Source organism: Phaenicophaeus curvirostris, chromosome 5, assembly GCF_032191515.1.
Source record: "Phaenicophaeus curvirostris isolate KB17595 chromosome 5, BPBGC_Pcur_1.0, whole genome shotgun sequence".
In the NCBI taxonomy this organism is placed as follows: domain Eukaryota; kingdom Metazoa; phylum Chordata; class Aves; order Cuculiformes; family Cuculidae; genus Phaenicophaeus; species Phaenicophaeus curvirostris.
Window position 1 is genome coordinate 24,826 of NC_091396.1, and position 17,326 is coordinate 42,151.

The 17,326-nt window shown below is 60.5% G+C and overlaps 2 protein-coding genes across 3 annotated transcripts; one reads left to right on the forward strand and one right to left on the reverse strand.

The window, feature by feature from the left end:
• Positions 1-3,984: 3,984 nt before the first annotated feature.
• On the forward strand, positions 3,985-6,752 carry MPEG1 (macrophage expressed 1). The gene has a single exon (XM_069857134.1). The coding sequence runs from the start codon at positions 4,029-4,031 to the stop codon at positions 6,183-6,185; it is 2,157 nt and encodes a 718-aa protein (XP_069713235.1). The 5' UTR covers positions 3,985-4,028; the 3' UTR covers positions 6,186-6,752.
• A 1,866-nt stretch (positions 6,753-8,618) lies between these two features.
• On the reverse strand, positions 8,619-16,220 carry DTX4 (deltex E3 ubiquitin ligase 4). Of its 2 annotated transcripts, none has more exons than XM_069857135.1 (9): positions 15,942-16,220; positions 12,755-13,484; positions 11,843-11,904; positions 11,544-11,705; positions 11,340-11,401; positions 10,882-11,034; positions 10,037-10,198; positions 9,580-9,669; positions 8,619-9,211 (listed from the first exon to the last, which is right to left on the reverse strand). In XM_069857135.1, the coding sequence occupies exons 1-9, from the start codon at positions 16,150-16,152 to the stop codon at positions 8,978-8,980; spliced, it is 1,866 nt and encodes a 621-aa protein (XP_069713236.1). In that variant the 5' UTR covers positions 16,153-16,220; the 3' UTR covers positions 8,619-8,977. The 2 variants fall into 2 exon arrangements, with proteins under 2 accessions (XP_069713236.1, XP_069713237.1); XM_069857136.1 differs by lacking the exon at positions 15,942-16,220 and adding an exon at positions 14,575-14,784 and having other exon boundaries at positions 8,621-9,211.
• Positions 16,221-17,326: the final 1,106 nt, after the last annotated feature.

Consider the following 17,326-nt stretch of genomic DNA (forward strand, 5'->3'; position numbering starts at 1 on the left):
GAGGACGGGGTCGGGGCACGGGGGCCCTGGGGGCGCTGACCCTCTCCCAGCCCCAGCCCGCACTCCGCTGTCCGCTGTTCCGCCGCGCGAAGCCGAGAAAAGCCGAGCGCCTCCCACCTGTTCTTCGAGCTGCCCCGCCCCGCCCGGCTCGCCCGCCCCCTGAGTCGTCCTGCTCCCCCACCCCGGGCTGCAGTACCGCTTCGCGGCCACGTCGCGGCAGCACTGAGTCTCCGCCCTATTCACTCCGAGCGCAGGGATCCCGGCCAATGGGAGCGCTCGCTGCAGGGCCCCGCCCCCCCCATCGCTCTGCCGGAGCTGATTGGCTGCCAGTCGCTGAGCAGTGCAGCCAGTGCGCATGTGTGGAATACAACATGGCTGCGGCAATCTGCAGTCACTGCGCATGCGTGCCATTTAACATGGCGGCGCCCATCTACGCTCACTGCGCATGCGTGCCGTACAACATGGCGACGTCCATCTGCGCTCACTGCGCATGCGTGCCATGCAACATGGCGACGCCCATCTGTAGTCACTGCGCATGCGTACAGTAAGACATGGCGGTGCCCGTATGCAGTCACTGCGCATGCGTGTCATGCAACATGGCGACGTCCATCAGCAGTCACTGCGCATGCGTGCCGTGCAACATGGCGCCGCCCATCTGCATTCATTGCACATGCGTGCCATGCAACATGGCGGTGCATCTCTTAGAGCCACTGCGTTCCGTTTAGCATGGCGCCCGCTGTCCCCGCGGGTTCCGTTTCAAAGCAGCCTGCCGGCACCGAGCGGAACCCAACGCAGCCTGAGCGAGCCGGGCGGGGCCGAGCGCCGAGGGGACTCGTGCACCCCGGGCAGGGGCGGGGGGGCTTCAAAGGGGGACGCGGGACGTTGTCCCTCTCCGTTCTGCACCGCTCCCCTCCCCGCGCCCCACCCTGCTCTCCGCCCTGGTCTCCGCCCCGCCCCTGTGGGCCGTCCCGTTCCCCATCAGCCCCGGGCTGCAGTACCGCTCCGCGGCCACGGCGCGGCGGCACTGAGTCCCCGCCCCATTCATCCCGAGGGCAGGGATCCCGGCCAACCGGGGCGCTCGCTGCAGTCCCGCCCCCCGGGCAGGCTCCCGGCGCTGATTGGCTGCCGCTCTCTGAGCGACACAGGCTCCGCCAATAGGAGAGTTCCGCTTGGCGCGGGCCCCTGGGCGCTTTTCCGGCGCTCATTGGCTGTCTGTCTCAGAGCGACGCGCACCTTCACCAATAGAATGCTCACTGCAGGGCCCGCCTCCTGGCCCTCTGCCGCTGCTGATTGGTCTCTCGCCTCTGAGCGACGCGCGGCTTCGCCAATAGGAGCATTGGCTCTTCGCGCCCGCCCCTGCGCTCTCTGCCGTCGGGGTCCGATCTCCGAGCGGCTCCGGCCGGGCGCGGTTCGCTGCCGGGAAGGTTCCGCTGCCTCGAGCAGCGCTGTAGTCATTGGAAGTTCAGCTCTCTCTTCAGGGGTCCGGACTGCGTTAAGCTCAACATCACTACGTTAAGCTTTATTAGTAGTAGCCAGTGACACAAAAACATTGATGGGAACAAAGAGGTTGCTGCTTGTAAAAGTATCCTCTCCTCTTAATGCTTTCTGCCTAACCAAGAAAAATATCTACACGTACAGGTGCGTATCTAACCCGTCTCTTTGTGTATTTATGTATTGCCACGATACATACACGGTTTTTCAGCAATCGTAAGCAATGTCCGTGCTCTGGTGCTGAGCAGCAGTCCAAGGCAGCTGCTGGCTGACACCGGCCTGGGTGGCTGTACGATACCTCGTGCCTTTCTGGTTTACTGTCAGTCCCAGGTGATCCCTGCACACTTTGGCTCACTGCTCTGTGATCACAGGCTGCGGGTTTTCTAGTCACTGAGGAACAACCTCTAATTCCTCCCAACAGGAACTTTGCTGCAAACAGATTCATTTATTAGTGGCCCTGGGGCATTTTCCTAAGTCCATCCACCTTTTACAGCCCCAGCACTTAACTGCACTGCCTTCTCAGGCTAAATTATTCTTAACTTCCCGGTGCTGGGAACGAACAGCAGGCCGAGGCGGACACCACTGCAGGGAATCCCAGCCCGCAGGAAGCCCCGCGTGATGATGATGCATGAGCCTGGTGTGTCCTGGGGTTGGGACCCACATAGCCAAGGGTTCCCACCAGACCGAACAGTGTGGCTCGAAGTAAGTCCTGGCACCCAGCAGCCTGGGAACAGCACCAACAAGATTTTCCATTGCCTCCATCCATCCCAGGCTCTGCTGGTGTGGGTTGCAGCAGCGCCACGGCTTGCCATGAGCAGCACATCCCAGTGCCAGGTATTTGATTGCTCTGCTGTTTTCAGGGGGAGGTCCAAACACAGTTCCGCCTTCTGCTCCAGCACCTGCAGCTCTGCTGGTAGCTGTCCTCCATTGCTGCCCCTTCCTCCCCCTCTGGACAATGCCCAGGGCTCAGCCTCCAGCATCCACCAGCCAGCGAGCATGACTTGCTCTTCCACTTCAGCATCGGTTCATTCCATGCGGTGGTCAAGATGGAAATTTATTCTTTAATCCCCCACCTGGGCATGGTGGACAGGTTTTGTTTTGCTGTGCTGCATCTTGGTCACCACAGGACAATCCTGCTGACAGCAGCAGATGCAGCATGGAGAAGCTCTGGCTTATATTTGGGAGACGCTCCTGCATGGTGGAGAGACAAGGCAGCTCCTGTCCGCCCCACTGGGCTTTCCCCGCTTCTCTGATCCCAGGGGCATCACCAGCCGCAGCTCTCCGCTGAGGCCAGTGCTTAAGCTTAAAAGTTGGGTGGCAGTGAAAGCCATGGCTAGATTTTTTTTTATTTGAGGCAACCTCACAGCCAGCAGCTGGCTCCAAGCTGGTGTGGCAGTCTCCAGCAAGGAGCCCCTGCACCAGGGCTTTCCAGCTACTTTGGGGCCCAGGCCCCACACTGGAGTCAGCAAAACCATCCCCGGCAACGTTCCTGTCATCCGTCTCCCTACTCCCAGCATTATCCTGGCAAAAGCACACACACACGTATCCACAGCCCACCCCTCCCTCCCATCACCACTCTTGCTTCCGTCTTGTCCCATGCCAGAACCATCCTGGGAAGAGGAACTAACCAGCAAAAATAGGGGAAGTGAACCTGTCCCTAGGGAAAGAATCACAGCTTTCACAGCAGAACCTAGTTTAACTGTTTATTCCCCAAAACATGCAGCAGCTGCCCTGTGCTACTGAAATTGGCCCAGCCACACAGCAGCAGCCCTGGGCAGAGCCAGCTCAGCGCCACTGGGAGCAGCTTCACGCGGCTCAGACATCCTGAGCAGGACGTGCTTTTCCCAGCTAGAGGCACTGCAGAGGAACAACAGGAGTGGGGTAGAGGAGGCTACAGAGGGCCCTAACATAGATGTTGGTATGGGGGGGATACCCTTGCTGGGGTTTGGACCCTCCAAACACAGCATTGCCTGCCTCAGGGCCTTGGGAAGCCTCTCACCCAAGAGTGAAGGGGCAAACATGGCACTTTCCCCACACCACATCGCTTCCCCACTTCCCATCTGTTCCTCTGCCACAGAGGAAAACCTTGGAGTCAGCAGCAAAGCACAAGGGCCAGAGCTCACCCGCCATGTGAGCAGGACCTCAAACTGTGGGGCTCAGGGCAGGTCCCTCACACAGCAGAAGGAGCCACTAGGGTCACTCAGGAGCAGGGTGGTTCATTACGGGAGTCACTGGTCAAGGGAAATTTCCTGGGCTCAGCAAAGAGCTAAAGGAGAGGTTTCGCTCTGCCCCATCCCCGAGCGTTCACGACAGAGAAGCCACGATTTCCAGGCAGCTCTGCTTTCTGCTCCCCACCTGCAGGAGTCATCTCTGCTCAGTCATTTCTCACATTCATCAGTTCTCACTTCTCCTTTCCCCTTTGTTACTTCAACCCCCAAAGGAGGAACCACCCACCAGCTGCACCCCCAACCAGCTCATTTCCCCAGCTCCCACCCCACCACTCAGACGTCTGGTGAGCGCCCTGCTCCGATCCAGCCATGGGCTGGGTGCTGGGGAGGGTCCTGCTCACCTGGATGTTGGTGGCTTGGGTGCGAGGGCTTGAGCAGCCCCAGGAGCTTCCCTCCTCTGCAGGGTTTCCAGACTGCAAGAGGACCCTGAAGCTTCCAAGTCTGGAAGTTCTTCCGGGGGGAGGGTGGGATAACCTCAGAAATTTGGATATGGGCAGAGTCATCAACCTGGGCTATTCACAGTGCAAGACCACAGAGGATGGATCTTACATCATCCCGGATGAGATCTTCACTATTCCTCGCAAGCAGAGCAACCTGGATATCAACTCTGAGATCATTGAGTCTTGGAAAGATTATCAAAGCACCACCTCCACCTCCATCAACCTGGAGCTGTCCCTCTTCTCTGCCATTAATGGCAAGTTCTCCTACGACTTCCAACGGATCAAGACCCACCAAGTGAACGACCGTGCCGTCACTACCCGAGTGCAGGTTAGGAACCTGGTTTACACCGCCAAGATTGACCCCGGGGCAGTGCTGGACAAGGGCTTCAAGAGGCAGCTGCTGACGATCGCCAGCCACTTGGAGAACAACCAGACACGGATGGCTGATTTTCTGGCCGAGGTGCTGGTGCTTAACTATGGCACCCACACCATTACCTCCGTGGACGCCGGAGCCAGCTTGGTGCAGGAGGATCAGATCAAGGCAACCTTCCTGAAGGACAGCTGGGCCACACGCAGTGCTGTCACCGCCTCAGCCGGTGTGGCCTTCCACAGCATCATCGGTGTCAAAACCAGCGAGTCCCTGGACACCAGCTCTGGCTTTGTCAAGCAGTATCTGGAGAACCGCACCAACTCCAGGGTTGAGAGCATTGGAGGGACCCCTTTTTACCCAGGCATCACCCTCAAGACTTGGCAGGAGGGGATCAGAAACCAGCTAGTGGCTCTTGACCGCTCAGGGCTGCCCCTGTACTTCTTCATCAACCCCAGGACCCTGCCAGAGCTGCCCACTCCCACAGTGAAGAAGCTGACCAAGCGAGTGGAGATGGCTATCCGCCGCTACTACACCTTCAACACCTACCCAGGCTGCACTGATGTCACCTCACCCAACTTCAACTTCCACGCCAATGCTGATGATGGCTCCTGTGAGGGTGCCATGACCAATTTCACCTTCGGGGGAGTCTTCCAGGAGTGTGTCAGTCTTGCTGGGCCTGATAGCAGCGTGCTGTGCCGGGCGCTGGAGCAGAGGAACCCCCTCACTGGGGCTTTCTCCTGCCCCACCAACTATACTCCAGTGCTGCTGGGGACGCAGGAGCGGGAGGAAGGCCACAGCCACCTGGAGTGCCATGACAAATGCATCCTGGGCATCTTCTGCCACCGTGAGTGCCGGGATGTCTTCTGGCTTTCTAGGGTGCAATTCAGCGCCTACTGGTGCGCTGCGAGTGGGCCACTGGCCCCAGGCTCGGGATACCTCTTTGGGGGGCTGTTTAGCACCCACAGCACCAACCCCATCACTGGTGCCCAGTCCTGCCCCTCAGCATACTTCCCACTGAAGCTTTTTGATGAGCTCAGGGTGTGCGTGAGCCAGGATTATGAGGGAGGTGGCCAGTATGCAGTGCCCTTCGGGGGATTCTTCAGCTGCCAGGCAGGGAACCCCTTGGCGGGGCGACACCAGGGCACCACTGGAGACCCCCATGCTAAGAGCTGCCCCCCAGGCTTCAGCCAGCACTTGGCGCTCATCAGCGATAGCTGCCAGGTGGAATTCTGTGTCCAGGCTGGCATCTTCACAGCAGGCTCACTACCACCTGCCCGCCTGCCACCCTTCACCAGGCCTCCCACCAACCTGCCGGCCATCAACACCGTGCTGGTGACCAGCGAGGACAGTGCCTGGGTTCGGGACGGGCAGAGCCATGCCTGGCGGCTGGCTCAGCCAGAGGAGATCCAGCATGCGGCAGAGATGGTGAGGGGCCGGGGGCTGACAGGGGGCGAGGTGGCTGGTGTCACTGCAGCAGTCCTGGCGGGGCTGGCCACCATCCTGGCGACTGTCTGCTACACCCGCTGGAGGTATAAGTTGAGGGGGTACCACACGATGGGCGAAGGGGACAGCCTGGCTGCTGCAAGCCCCAAGAATAGCACTGTGCTACATGTAGGAGAGGAGTACCAGCAAGAGCCAGAGGGGCTGATGGCATGAGCATCCTCTGCTGCAGCTGCCAGGCAACGTCTTGTGCTCCATACCCAGGCAAAGCTCCTGCCCACCCCTCTTTCTAAGGCAAAGCTGTGCAGTGACACCAGCCCCCTTGCTCCTTGCACCCTGGAACCAAGGGTCCCTGTCCCCGCAGAAGCCTCAGGCTCACCTCTCCATGCTCTCGCCCTCTGCTGGATCCCCAAGCTCCAGCCTCAAGCACATGGGTGGCTCCACAGACCCACAGACATACCTCCCTGGCTGACCATCTTCAGGACACGCCACCTCCTTCCGCCAGCCCCTGCACCTCCATGGCCGCATCTCCTGGCTCCAACCAGCCCTGCAGCTCTACCCCAACCAGAAAAAATGTGCGTTTCTCCACCAGTGCAGGCTGTGCCTCAGCTCTCCCGCCCATCCCAAAGCCATAAAAGGGGACCCAGGGTCCTTCAGCAAGCCACTGGGAACACTGGAGTGCCCAAGGAGAAGGAAATTCTGAGCGTAGCCATCATCTTCCCTCCAGGCTGGCCCCAAAAAGGCAGGGGAAGCTGTGCCTGCCCCTGCCTTCCCCTGGCAGTGGAGACTCGCTTCCTGTACAAAAGTTGTGTCAGGATGCATGCCAGGGCCCAACTCCTGTGAAAAGACACCCAGCCCCACGAGCCCAGAGAGCCCCCTTGGCCACCACTGGCACCCAGGGCCAGCAGACGGCTCTGGTGACCCTTCATCTCACCAGAAAGAAGGGAGCAGAGGGGCCCAGGGGAGATGCGTACAGAGGGCAACCCCCGTCGACACTCTGTGTATATCTATCGGGATAGATATACTCGCACATGCAGAGAGGCACGGATCATTTTTATTGCTGCCGGCAACGGATTGCGTAGGCAACACGGTATTAAAAAAGAAAAAAAAGTCATGTTGTGAGTAGACTCTGTCACGTTCAGAGCTGTCACGGTGGCACCCAAGGAGGGTGGGGAACCCTCCTTCCTCCCCTAGATCACAGTAGGGTTTTGCATAGCTCCAGACAGGGTTTTTCTGCAGGAGGGGAAGCCCGGGGTTGGGGCGGTGGAGCTGCAGCTCCACTGGCCGCAAAGCCCAAAAAGGGTGTTTTCCCAGACGTTTTCTCCCTTGAGGTAGAAAATAACATCCCGTGCTAAAGAGGGCTGGGGACAGACAGGTATGAAGGGGCACCAGGGGACGAGGGCTGCCTGTCCCTCCCCAGTGCCTCTCGCTCACCTGGTCACACAGACGGTGGACAGAAGACAACAGAGAGGTCAGGCCATGCGTGGACAGCGAGCAGTCCCCGTCATCCACTTTATTGACCCCCACCCCCCTCCATGGGACGGCAGCTGGTGGCGATGCACACCCTGGCCAGGGAGAGTTAAAACAACGACAACAACAGAACGACGCGCAGCAGGAAGACGCGCAGCAGGAAGTCCCCCTCGGGAACCACCGTCCCCTGGGACAGGGGACGAGGCGACCTCCCCTGGAAAACCAGGAGGGGAATGCAACCAAACGGGGCTCAAAAGGCCCCAGTACCCCTGGGAGCAACAGTGCAGGGCTAGAAGCAGCCTGGGCAGTGGTGGGTGCTGCCCCCCACTCTGCTCTCCAACTACGGGAAGCATGAGCAGAGCCAGCTCCTCCACAATGCTGAGAGGGCCCCCAAAGCCATAGGGAACAGCCCAGCACCCCGGCAGAGGAGGCTCTGAGAGGCCCTGCGAGCTCCCCCAAAGACTCCACGCAACACTTCCCACTTCCCGCGCACACTTCCCTCCCCGCACCCAAACACACCATGCTGACCCACGCCAGCCAGCTGCCTGCCCGGGAACAATGCTGAGACACAGTCAGACAGGGAACACCCCTCCACATCTACACCCACACCTACAGACCACAGCCGCACCGTGGGGCGCTGACACCTTCGGGATGGGGTCCTCATAGTAGGGGAGCAACACTGCCCCCATCCTGTCCCCAGACAGCACCAGCCTCAGTCCCCAGCATCGTGTCCTCCTGGCCCCCAGGGCCACCACCTCTATATACATATATATGACAAAACCCCAGAACAAGAGGTATATAAAAATTCAACGTGGGATGCCCCCACACAAACAGTTCAAAGAACCCACAACAGGGGGAGGTGTGCAAGACAGGCCAGGACATGTTTCCCAACCCCCAGCCCCTCCACGGCACAGGACAGGGGCTGTCCAGGCAAGACCCTGCAGGGCACAGCTCAGACACAGCCAAGGGGAGAAGGGAGCACAGGGCTGGGGGGCCAGTCAGGGCAGACCAGGGCCCCCTAACCTCCGTGGACACAGGAGACCAGTGGGGAGGTACCGGACAGGACAAATGAATGAACAGACGGCTCTGGGACAAGGGAGAGCGAGGGGAACTGCCACAGCCCCCACCTCCTCCCCAGGCCAGGTCCCAGCCCCAGGCAGGTTATCAGGGGCGTTGGGCCAGGCTGGGACCATCCAGTGAAAAATGAAGGAAGGGAGCCTGGCACCCCCCAGGTGCCTTTGGCATGGCAACAGCAGGGATAGGACACCGCACCAGCCAGAGGGGACAGTAAGGCCAGCATGAAACACATGTCTCCATAGGGGGAGGTGCCCTACCTGCGGGAATGAAGGGGATGGCCAGAAGGACCTTCTCCCACATTCCTGGCCAGCCTGAGGATGCTCCTACTGGGCAGGTGCCACTGAGAGCCGTGGGCTCCAGGTGCCCCTTGCAAAGCCCCCAGGCAGGTTTCTTCAACAGCAGCTTTATCCCAGGGGTAAGTAGACAGAGGCGCCCCCTTCCCTTGCCTTCCTGCCACAGTCTCAGTCCTTCTCCTGCACCAGGCTCTCCTCCGTGATGCCCTGGGCCGCAAGCTCGGCCAGGACATTGTCCAGGTAGTTGATGTCAGGGTAGCCGTGGCCAGTGAGGTTGGAGCCAAACTCTGTCTTGTGGTGGATCTCATTCCAGATCACTGTGTCTGACTCGCCTGTGGTGCTGGAGGTCCCAATGGCAAAGATCAAGCGCCGGTCCCAGGCTACCAGCAGTAACTTCAGTACCTGCGCAGGGAAGCGATGGAGCAGGCAATAAGACAAATGCCAGGGAGAAGCACCCACTTCTGCTCAGGGCAGCAATGTGGGCAAACCAGAGCCAAGCCCTCCCAGGGAGCTTTGGATTCCCAGCATGGAGTCCTATCCCAACCAAAAGAGCAGGAGCAGGCTGCAGAGCTTCCCCAGCACATGGAAATGTTGCTGCGCTCCTGCAGAGCATGATGGGATGGACTACAGGGGAGAAACTCCACCAAGATTTGCCTGTGTAAGCCCTAGCTGCTTTTCCTCACGCACAAAATAGCTGCTTGCTCCCTCTTCTTCTGATATGTCCATAAGCATGTCTGGGTCAGCTCAAGCTGCCCAGGTGAGCCCCTCACCTTTCTGCCCTTCTCACTGTCTGGCAGGTAGCAGTGCCGGGGAAAGCCACGGGCAGTGAAGCTCTTCCCAGGGTTCGGATGCTCCGGTCCCTGCAGTGGTGAAGTGAGAGAGGAAAAAAAAGCCTTTGGGAGCTCAGAAAAATGCAGTGGGCACAGCGTAACCCCTCCCACCTCACTGGACACATTGTTGGTTGTTGCTGTGCTGGACAACCACACTCATGCACAGTGGCCCTGGACACCACCCTTGTCCCTGCCACCAATGCTTTCATGCAGATATACCCCAGACTTCCCATAACATCCTTACAGAGAGGCAGCACCCGAGACACCGTTGAACCCAGAGCCCTAAGTCAAAAAACAAACCGAAGTACGACCCAAGGGTGATGCAGCAGTGACGAGGGCCACCAGTCCCCACTGGGGACCACCTATGTACCCCCTTGTGCTCAGTGCCGGGCCTCACCTGCACCCCTGGTGGGATGTTGTAGATGATGCGGATAGTTTTGCAGTCAGAGTGGCCAGGCAGTGCGTGAGGGATGATGTGATACTCCATCTTCCCGGGGGGCTGTGTCCCAGTCTTCACCCCATAGATCGTTTTGCAAGTGGGACACTGCAGGCTCCCATCCTGAGAGCAGGAAAAACAGGAACATAAAGAATCTGGTATCTTACAGCACCGAGACAGGCTAGGCACTTTGTCCCTGAGCAGTGCTAACCACTGTTTTTGTCATGAACACAATAACTTCCAAAACACTGGGGAAGCAGAAAAGAGGGCTGGGAGAGTTTGCTACAGTGACCCAACTAAACAAAAACCTGAGGTCTGCATTTCTCTTCCTTGTCAGTTTTCTACGGTCCTCACTACTTTCCTTACCTCTGCTTTGGGCTTGGGGATCTTTCTTTTTTTTCAATGATAATAACTATTAAAAAGCCCCAGGCAATCTGAAACACATTTTCCTCGGAATGTTGAGCACAAGGGTCATTTACAAGGGGCTTAGGAAAGCCTACCTGCAGCTGGAAAGGCACTACCAGATAGCTCCGCTCAAACATGCAGGAATCAAAGATCACCCCACTAACCCTGGGAAGGAGAGCAATTACGTGAAACTGAGTATAGTGGGTGAAAACACACCCACACAGCCTGGGTTTCCAATTTAGTGGTCCCAAAGTAATTGCTGCTGATAAAAATTAAACTCTCCATCAAAGCAGGAAGATACAAGCCCTCTGAGCAGCAGGACTGGATCACCATCTTGCTGAGGGCTGAGCACAGCTTGATGAGCTAGTGGCTCAGGCATCGCCGGTGCTGCAGTTTGGCACCTTGTTGCCGTTGTTGTACATGGCCACCAGGCAGTGGAGGTGGAAGACGTGGCCGCATTTCACCAGCTTCCCCACCAGGTCGGGCTTGATGGCTGGCTGGGGTCCCTTGTAGCCAGAGGGTGCAGAGAGGCGCTCCATGCAGATGGTGCAATCCTGCACGGAAGGGGAGGAGACGGTCAGGCAGATGGATGTAGCCAGAACTTTGATGAGGACATGGGGCTGATGAGCTGCCCTGCTCTTGCCCAGGTGCCATGCCATCACCCTGGGCCACTGCACGGGCTGGCCACAACACACATACAGTGCAAAACCCCTCTTTGGAAGGGAAGAGGGACAGAGCAGAACCATGAGGAGTAGTGGAAAACTCCAGCACAGCATGGGAACACTGCTCAAGTCCCCGGTCCCTCCTCCCAGAACAAAGCACCCAGCAGACACCCCAACACAATCCCCACTGTTCGCACCTCATCTGGCGGATGCCGCACCTTCTGCAGGTATTTCTTCAGTACCTCCTCTGGTGTCTTACCTGTAGGACAGCAAAGAGTCAGAGGGGTTGGAGGGCAGCCCAGGGAAACCCACTGCTGGTGGCAGTGAGAGGGGATGGGGACAGAGAACCAGGTAAGGAAAGGGAGACAGGAACAGAAGCCAAGTAGCAGAATGCCTCTCACCCTTCTTGGCCTGCTTCTTGGTGGTCTTCCGGCAGGTGTGGGAGATGCCAGGGATGGACTGGATCTCACTTTTGCTGACAGGCGGGGGGTGTAGCACCAACTTGGGGGGCCGTGTCAGGCAGACAGGCAGTCCAGCAGCACTCATCAGGATCCCCGTGATCCCTGGGTGAAGTGGTTTGGAATAACACTGAGGAACCAGTGTGGCCCCAAACCCCAGAGGTTGCCCAAAAGCCACCCTTGCTGGGGCTGGCTCCCTCCTGGGGAGGTCAGGACCGCACGCACTGGGTGCCTATCCTTACCTGCTAGCGCTGGGTTGACGGGGCTGGAACCAGTAAGGTTCTTCACAGGGACAGTGGGGACACTGCAAGGAGCCAGCAGAAACCACTTCAGATCAGCAGCAGGCACCCACATCCCCACAGCCCCCAGGGCCAGACAATAGTTGCCTGAGCAACTGCACAGGCCCTGGCTGGAAACAGAGAATCCCCTCCTCGGGGCGATGTGCCCCCACCCCCCTCACTACCGCCTTTTCTCCTGCTCTTTAGAAAACCTCTTTAGAAACCCGTCTGCATCTGCATTCACGGCCCCTTTTTGTCACCACTCCCTGGGCCGGTCTGTTGTTTTCTTTTCCTCTTTTCTCCTATGGTTACGCTGCTGCAGCTTCCCCCCCACCAGCATCCCCTTGAGGCTCTCTTCCATGGGAAAGTTTCCCGGAGGGTCAGGAGTGGAGGGAAGGGGGAGGATGGAGAGGGAGAGGGAGAGGAAAGGGGCCAGGCTGTGACAGAAGGCTGACAGCAAAGCCAGACAAAGCGGAAAAACAGGCTCCTTAAATGACCATCCCCTCGAAAAAATGTGTTTTTGGAGGGCGGGGGTCTGGAGGAACCCCTTCTCATGGGGCCTGAAGGGCTTTTCTTTTCGCCTTTTGCAGTCCTTCACCCATCCTCTGCCACCAAAGAGAGAACAGCCTCAGCATCCTCATTGCGATTCAGGAGCCACCTCGCCCCCACTCCAGTCAGCCAGCAGCCATGGGGAAGGCGAGGGGCCTGGCAGAGCCCTCCATCCAGGGGAGTCTGGGGTCCACTGCAGTCTGTCTCCCACCAGGCTCAGGGTGGCAGCACCCCAGCAGTGGGGAGCACTATGGGGAGGGGAAAAACAAGCACGTTGCCCCTGTTCTCCCTCCAAACACCCTCTTGCTCACACACGGCAGGACTCACCCAGAGGCAATGAGCACCCGGGACTGGGCAATGGCCAGGCGCTGGAGGTGGCTCCGGTTCAGGCTGCCAAGGCCAGGACGGGACGCCTTGCTGCTGCCTGCCCCAGGGGGGCTGCTGGTGGAGCTGGCCGAGCTCAAGGCAGGCGTGCTGGCTGCCTGCCGCCGGCCCCCTTGGGCTGCCAATGGCTTCAGCGAGCCACGCGCTGTGGCCGTACTGTCGGGTGCCTTGGTCCCTGGGGCCAGTACTGGGGCTTTGGGGGCAGCGGGTGGTGCCGAGGGTGCCTTGCGGGGCTGCAGAGTAGCAGTGCCAGCGCCAGCAGTTGACATGGTGGCTTTGACGCTCATGACCAGGAGGCATTGGGGACAGGCGCAGGCAGGGACTGGGGGTGCCGGTGCTGCTGCTGTCCCAGGACTGGCTGGCCAGGACTGCGACTTGGGCAAGGTGCCTGAGACCAGCGGGTAGACCATGTCAAGGCGGCGGCGGACACGGCGCTTGCGTTGGGTCTGCCGGTTGATCTGGCCCATGGTGGCAAAGTCGATGACATAACAGAAGCCGATGGCACTGAGATCCACCCAGGGATGCTGCTTCTCGTAGGCACGCTGGATGGTGATACCCACGTCCATGTCATAGGGCGTCCACGACCCGCTGTCATTTTCCCACTCCCATACAACTCCCTTGCCTGGTGCTGATGATGGGTCATAGTAGCTGCGCCGGACAGGGCGGATAGTGCCTGAGGGAGGGTGAGAGATGCGGTCAGGCCTCAGTCAGCACCCACCTGCAAAACTACCTCAACCTGCTCTGCCGGTGCTGCTTGTGCAGGGATAGGACAGCTTTCTGCACTCCCTGCCAGGCAACTGGGTGCCTTGATTTCCCCTCACCACTGCCTGCAAAGCTGCCTGCCACCGGCATACCGGAAGGGCTGAGGAGCCCCTGGCCTGCACACACATGGCACTAGGGTGTATGCACAGTGTGACCAGGGTGAGGGGACGGCAGATTTCACCACATCGGGCTACAGCAGTGGTTGTACTCCCAGCGCTGGCGTGCAGCCACTCAGCCCTAATGGAGAAACAGAGAACCACAAGTTTGGCCGCTCCAACCGGCTCCAGGGATCTCCTGTGGGACCTGATGAACCCAGGCACGTAGGCACCGGACTTCCAGAGTGCTCACCAGTACCCTGTCTCTCTCTCAGGTCCAGACCAGGACAGGGGAACACAACACGTAAGGGGCAGCTCTGAGCCCCACAGCAGCGACACACGCAGGCGTCCACACATGCAGGGGAGTGGGGTTCACACCAGCCCCACTGCCTGCAGCTGCCAAACAGGCCTGCGATGAAAACCCAGCCTGTGACCTGTGAGGCTGAGCAAGGGAGTTCAAGAGGGGCCCTGTGCCCAGCTCCTGCTCCCCCATCAGCGAGTGTTAGGAGTGGGATGAGAGCACAAACCACGAAGGCTTTGTTGCTTGCATCCTTACTTTTTTCTAGGCATTTCCTTTCCTGTTGCTCCCAGTCGACCGGGACACATTTAAAGCACAAACACAAATTTTGGAAACTGCTACAATGAGGAGAAAGCCGCCTTCTTTGGGATGTTTCACGGCACAGCAGGGCAGGCTGATGGCCAGGCTCAACATGAGGGCCCGGTCCTGATGAGCATGCTGCTAGCACCCAGAGCTGTTTGTATTGTAGGTGGGATGTACTCGTGAGCACTGCTGCCTCCGTGCTCTTCTGCAAAACCCCAAGGCTCAGCCCTGCTGCCAGCGGGAGGAACAAGAAAGCTCAAAGAGAAGAAATAATAAGCCTGATTCTTCAGCTTTTCACCACGTGCCTTGCAAAGTCTGCAAGAATTTCAGTCCTTTTCATCCCTTCCTCTCCACTGGGAGCAGCCACCACTGGCGGTCCCCACGTAGCACCACTAAAAAAGTGAGCTAAGAAGGAAAAAGCTGTTTATTAGCATCAGTGACAGGCGCACACCGAGCACCCCGCTACAGCAGTGCCAGGGCACCCTATCCCACAAAGGGGCACCCAGGGAATAAAAAGCAGCAGTGCCAGCGGCTGAGAGCAGGGCCAGAGGGCAGCAGGACAGGGATTTATCCTAATCCAGCGCGAGGCGGGGACGGCGGCAGCGGCGGCATCTGGCAGTCCCCGGGCGGCGGTGTGGGAACGCGGCGCATTCCCCCAGCCCAGCCCGGCCAGACGGCCTCCCATTCAGCAGGGGAAGAAAAGGGACAATAGCTATTCAGGGCTTGCCAGGGTCGCGACCCCCCCAAATCAGAGCTGTTTAATGACCCAAAATACCAACATCCCCAGCAACCCAGGCAGAGACAGAACAATCCCCCTTTCAGGCCTCCTCCCGGGGCCACAATGGCCCTCAGAGGCTGGTGTCCCCCCCCCACCCCGCCGCAGAGGTCCTCGTCTCCACACCCGGGCAGAGCAGGGTCCCCGCCAGCCCCAAGGTCGGGAGGGAAGGAGGACAAAGGCGGGTGTCGTGCACCCCGCTACCCCCCCCGCCACAGGGACGTTGGCTGCTCCCCTTCCCACGGCCACCGCAGGGGTGCTGGGGGCACAGATCCCCGTGCCAGCCCCGTGGGCGCCTTCGCCCCAGACCCTCCCCAGGATTCACCACCTCGGGAAATCCCCCACGCCCCCGCCACCCTGGGGACCCCCACGTCTGCTCGCGGTGCCCCTCGCCTCAAACCCTTAACCCGCCCCGTCCACCGCACCGGGGACCCCCCCGGCCGGTCCCCCTGAGCGCGGCCCGCGCCCCACCCCGGGCAGCCCCAGGCGGGACTCGGCCCCCGAGCACCGGGCCTGCGGGGCCCACGGCGGCGCGGAGCGGGCTCGGAGGGAGCCGAGCACGGCAGGGCCGGGCCCTGGGACGGGTTCCGCACGCGAAGGGACTGCGGGCTGGGAGAGGGAAAGGCAGAGGTGTGCAACAGGACCCACGGGGGAGGCCGGGGAGCGCGACCCCGCACGGGACCGGGAGCGCGCGGGCGGCGGGGGACGCGGGGAGCACCTGCCGCCTAGGCGGGGGGCACAACGCACACCGGCAGCCGGCGAGCCCGGGCAGCAGGGGGGACGGGGAGCACCGGGGAAGGGCGGCCGGGCGGGCCGGGCGGCTCCGGCGCGGGCGGCGCCGCGAGAGCCCCCGGGGGGAGCCCCGGCGGCGGGGGGCTCGGCGCGGGGCCGACTCACCGGTGTCCTGGCGGAACTGGTGCATGGACTGCAGGTCGATGATGTAGGGCGCCAGGCGGCTGTCGGCCTGGCCCAGCACCACGCTGCCGCCCGCCCGCGGCCCGGCGCGGGCCACCGCCTCGATGTGGTGGCTGACGGCGGGGCTGTAGGGCCGCCAGCGCCCGTGCTCGTTCAGCCATTCCCACACCACCACGGCCGAGGCCAGCAGCATGGCCACCCCCGCCCCGCGGCCAACGCCGCCGCCCGCATGCTCGGCGCACGCTCTGCCCGCCCCGCCCCGCGGGAGGGACCGGGCCCGCCGGCCTCGGGGGGCGGCCCCACGCCCCCAGCGCCCCCACAGCCCCGTCCTGCGCCCCTGGGACCCCCCCAGCGCCCCCACAGCCCCGTCCTGCACCCCGGGACCCCCCCCAGTGCCCCCACACCCCTGTCCTGCGCCCCTGGGACCCCCCTAGTGCCCCCACACCCCTATCATGTATCCCTGGGACCACCCCGGTGCCCCCACACCCCTATCCTGCACCCCTGGGACCCCCCCCAGTGCCCCCCCTCCCATCCTGCACCCCTGGAACCCACCAGTGCACCCACACCCCTATCCTGCAACACTGGGACCCACCTCAGTGCCCCTACGCCCCCATCCTGCGCCCCTGGGACCCCCCCCAGTGCCCTCACACCCCCATCCTATATCCCTAGGACCCCCCCAGGGACCCCACACCCCCATCCTGCACCCCTGGGGCCCCCCCCAGCGCCCCCACACCCCCATCCTGCACCCCTGGGACCTCCCCAGTGCCTCCACACCCCTGCCCCCTCCTAGTGCCCTCCACACTTCTAACCAGACCACAGCCTGGGTCCCGCAGGGTGGCCCTGGCCTGTGCCCCCATGCTCAGACACACAAATCTCATTTTTCTTGAATATTAAATGAAACACCCATCATTGCCCACAAAAATTGTATCCACGACCCATGTCGTGGGTTTCCCAGCAGCAGCAAATCCTGATCCATGGTCCATTTCAGCCCAGAGGGTGGCTCATCCCGGGGACCCAGGGACCCACAGTGCTGCTGCAGAACATCACCCAGCTCCTCTTGTGACAACCTGCTTCCCAGGCACTGTGAAGCCCAAGCATCCACCAGTGGCACTTGCAGTGAGGAACTATCAGGCAAGATCTAGACAGAGGGGGAAAAAAAGAAGGGAAGGGAAAAAAAAGGGGGAAGAAGAACCAAGTGGGAGCCAGCTGCGAGTACCATGATGAGAGAGGAGGAAGCAAACTACAGAAGTTCAAGCAAATCTCTCCTTCGTCCCACTTGCCCTCAGAGACGAGCAGGGCTATGCTTGAAGTGTGTTTTCTCGCAAGAAGGGAGGGCTCCTGGCCCTTCCCAGGATGGCAGCGCAGGA

Bases quoted from the DNA above. Each gene is read 5' to 3' on its own strand.
- MPEG1 (XM_069857134.1), top strand. From the start codon at position 4,029: ATGGGCTGGGTGCTGGGGAGGGTCCTGCTCACCTGGATGTTGGTGGCT.
- DTX4 (XM_069857135.1), bottom strand. From the start codon at position 16,152: ATGCTGCTGGCCTCGGCCGTGGTGGTGTGGGAATGGCTGAACGAGCAC. The intron at 11,905-12,754 runs GTGAGTCCTGCC...GGCTCCTTGCAG, and splicing joins CGGGTGCTCATTGCCTCTGG to TGTCCCCACTGTCCCTGTGA. The intron at 11,035-11,339 runs GTGCGAACAGTG...CCTTCCGTGCAG, and splicing joins TGCGGCATCCGCCAGATGAG to GATTGCACCATCTGCATGGA.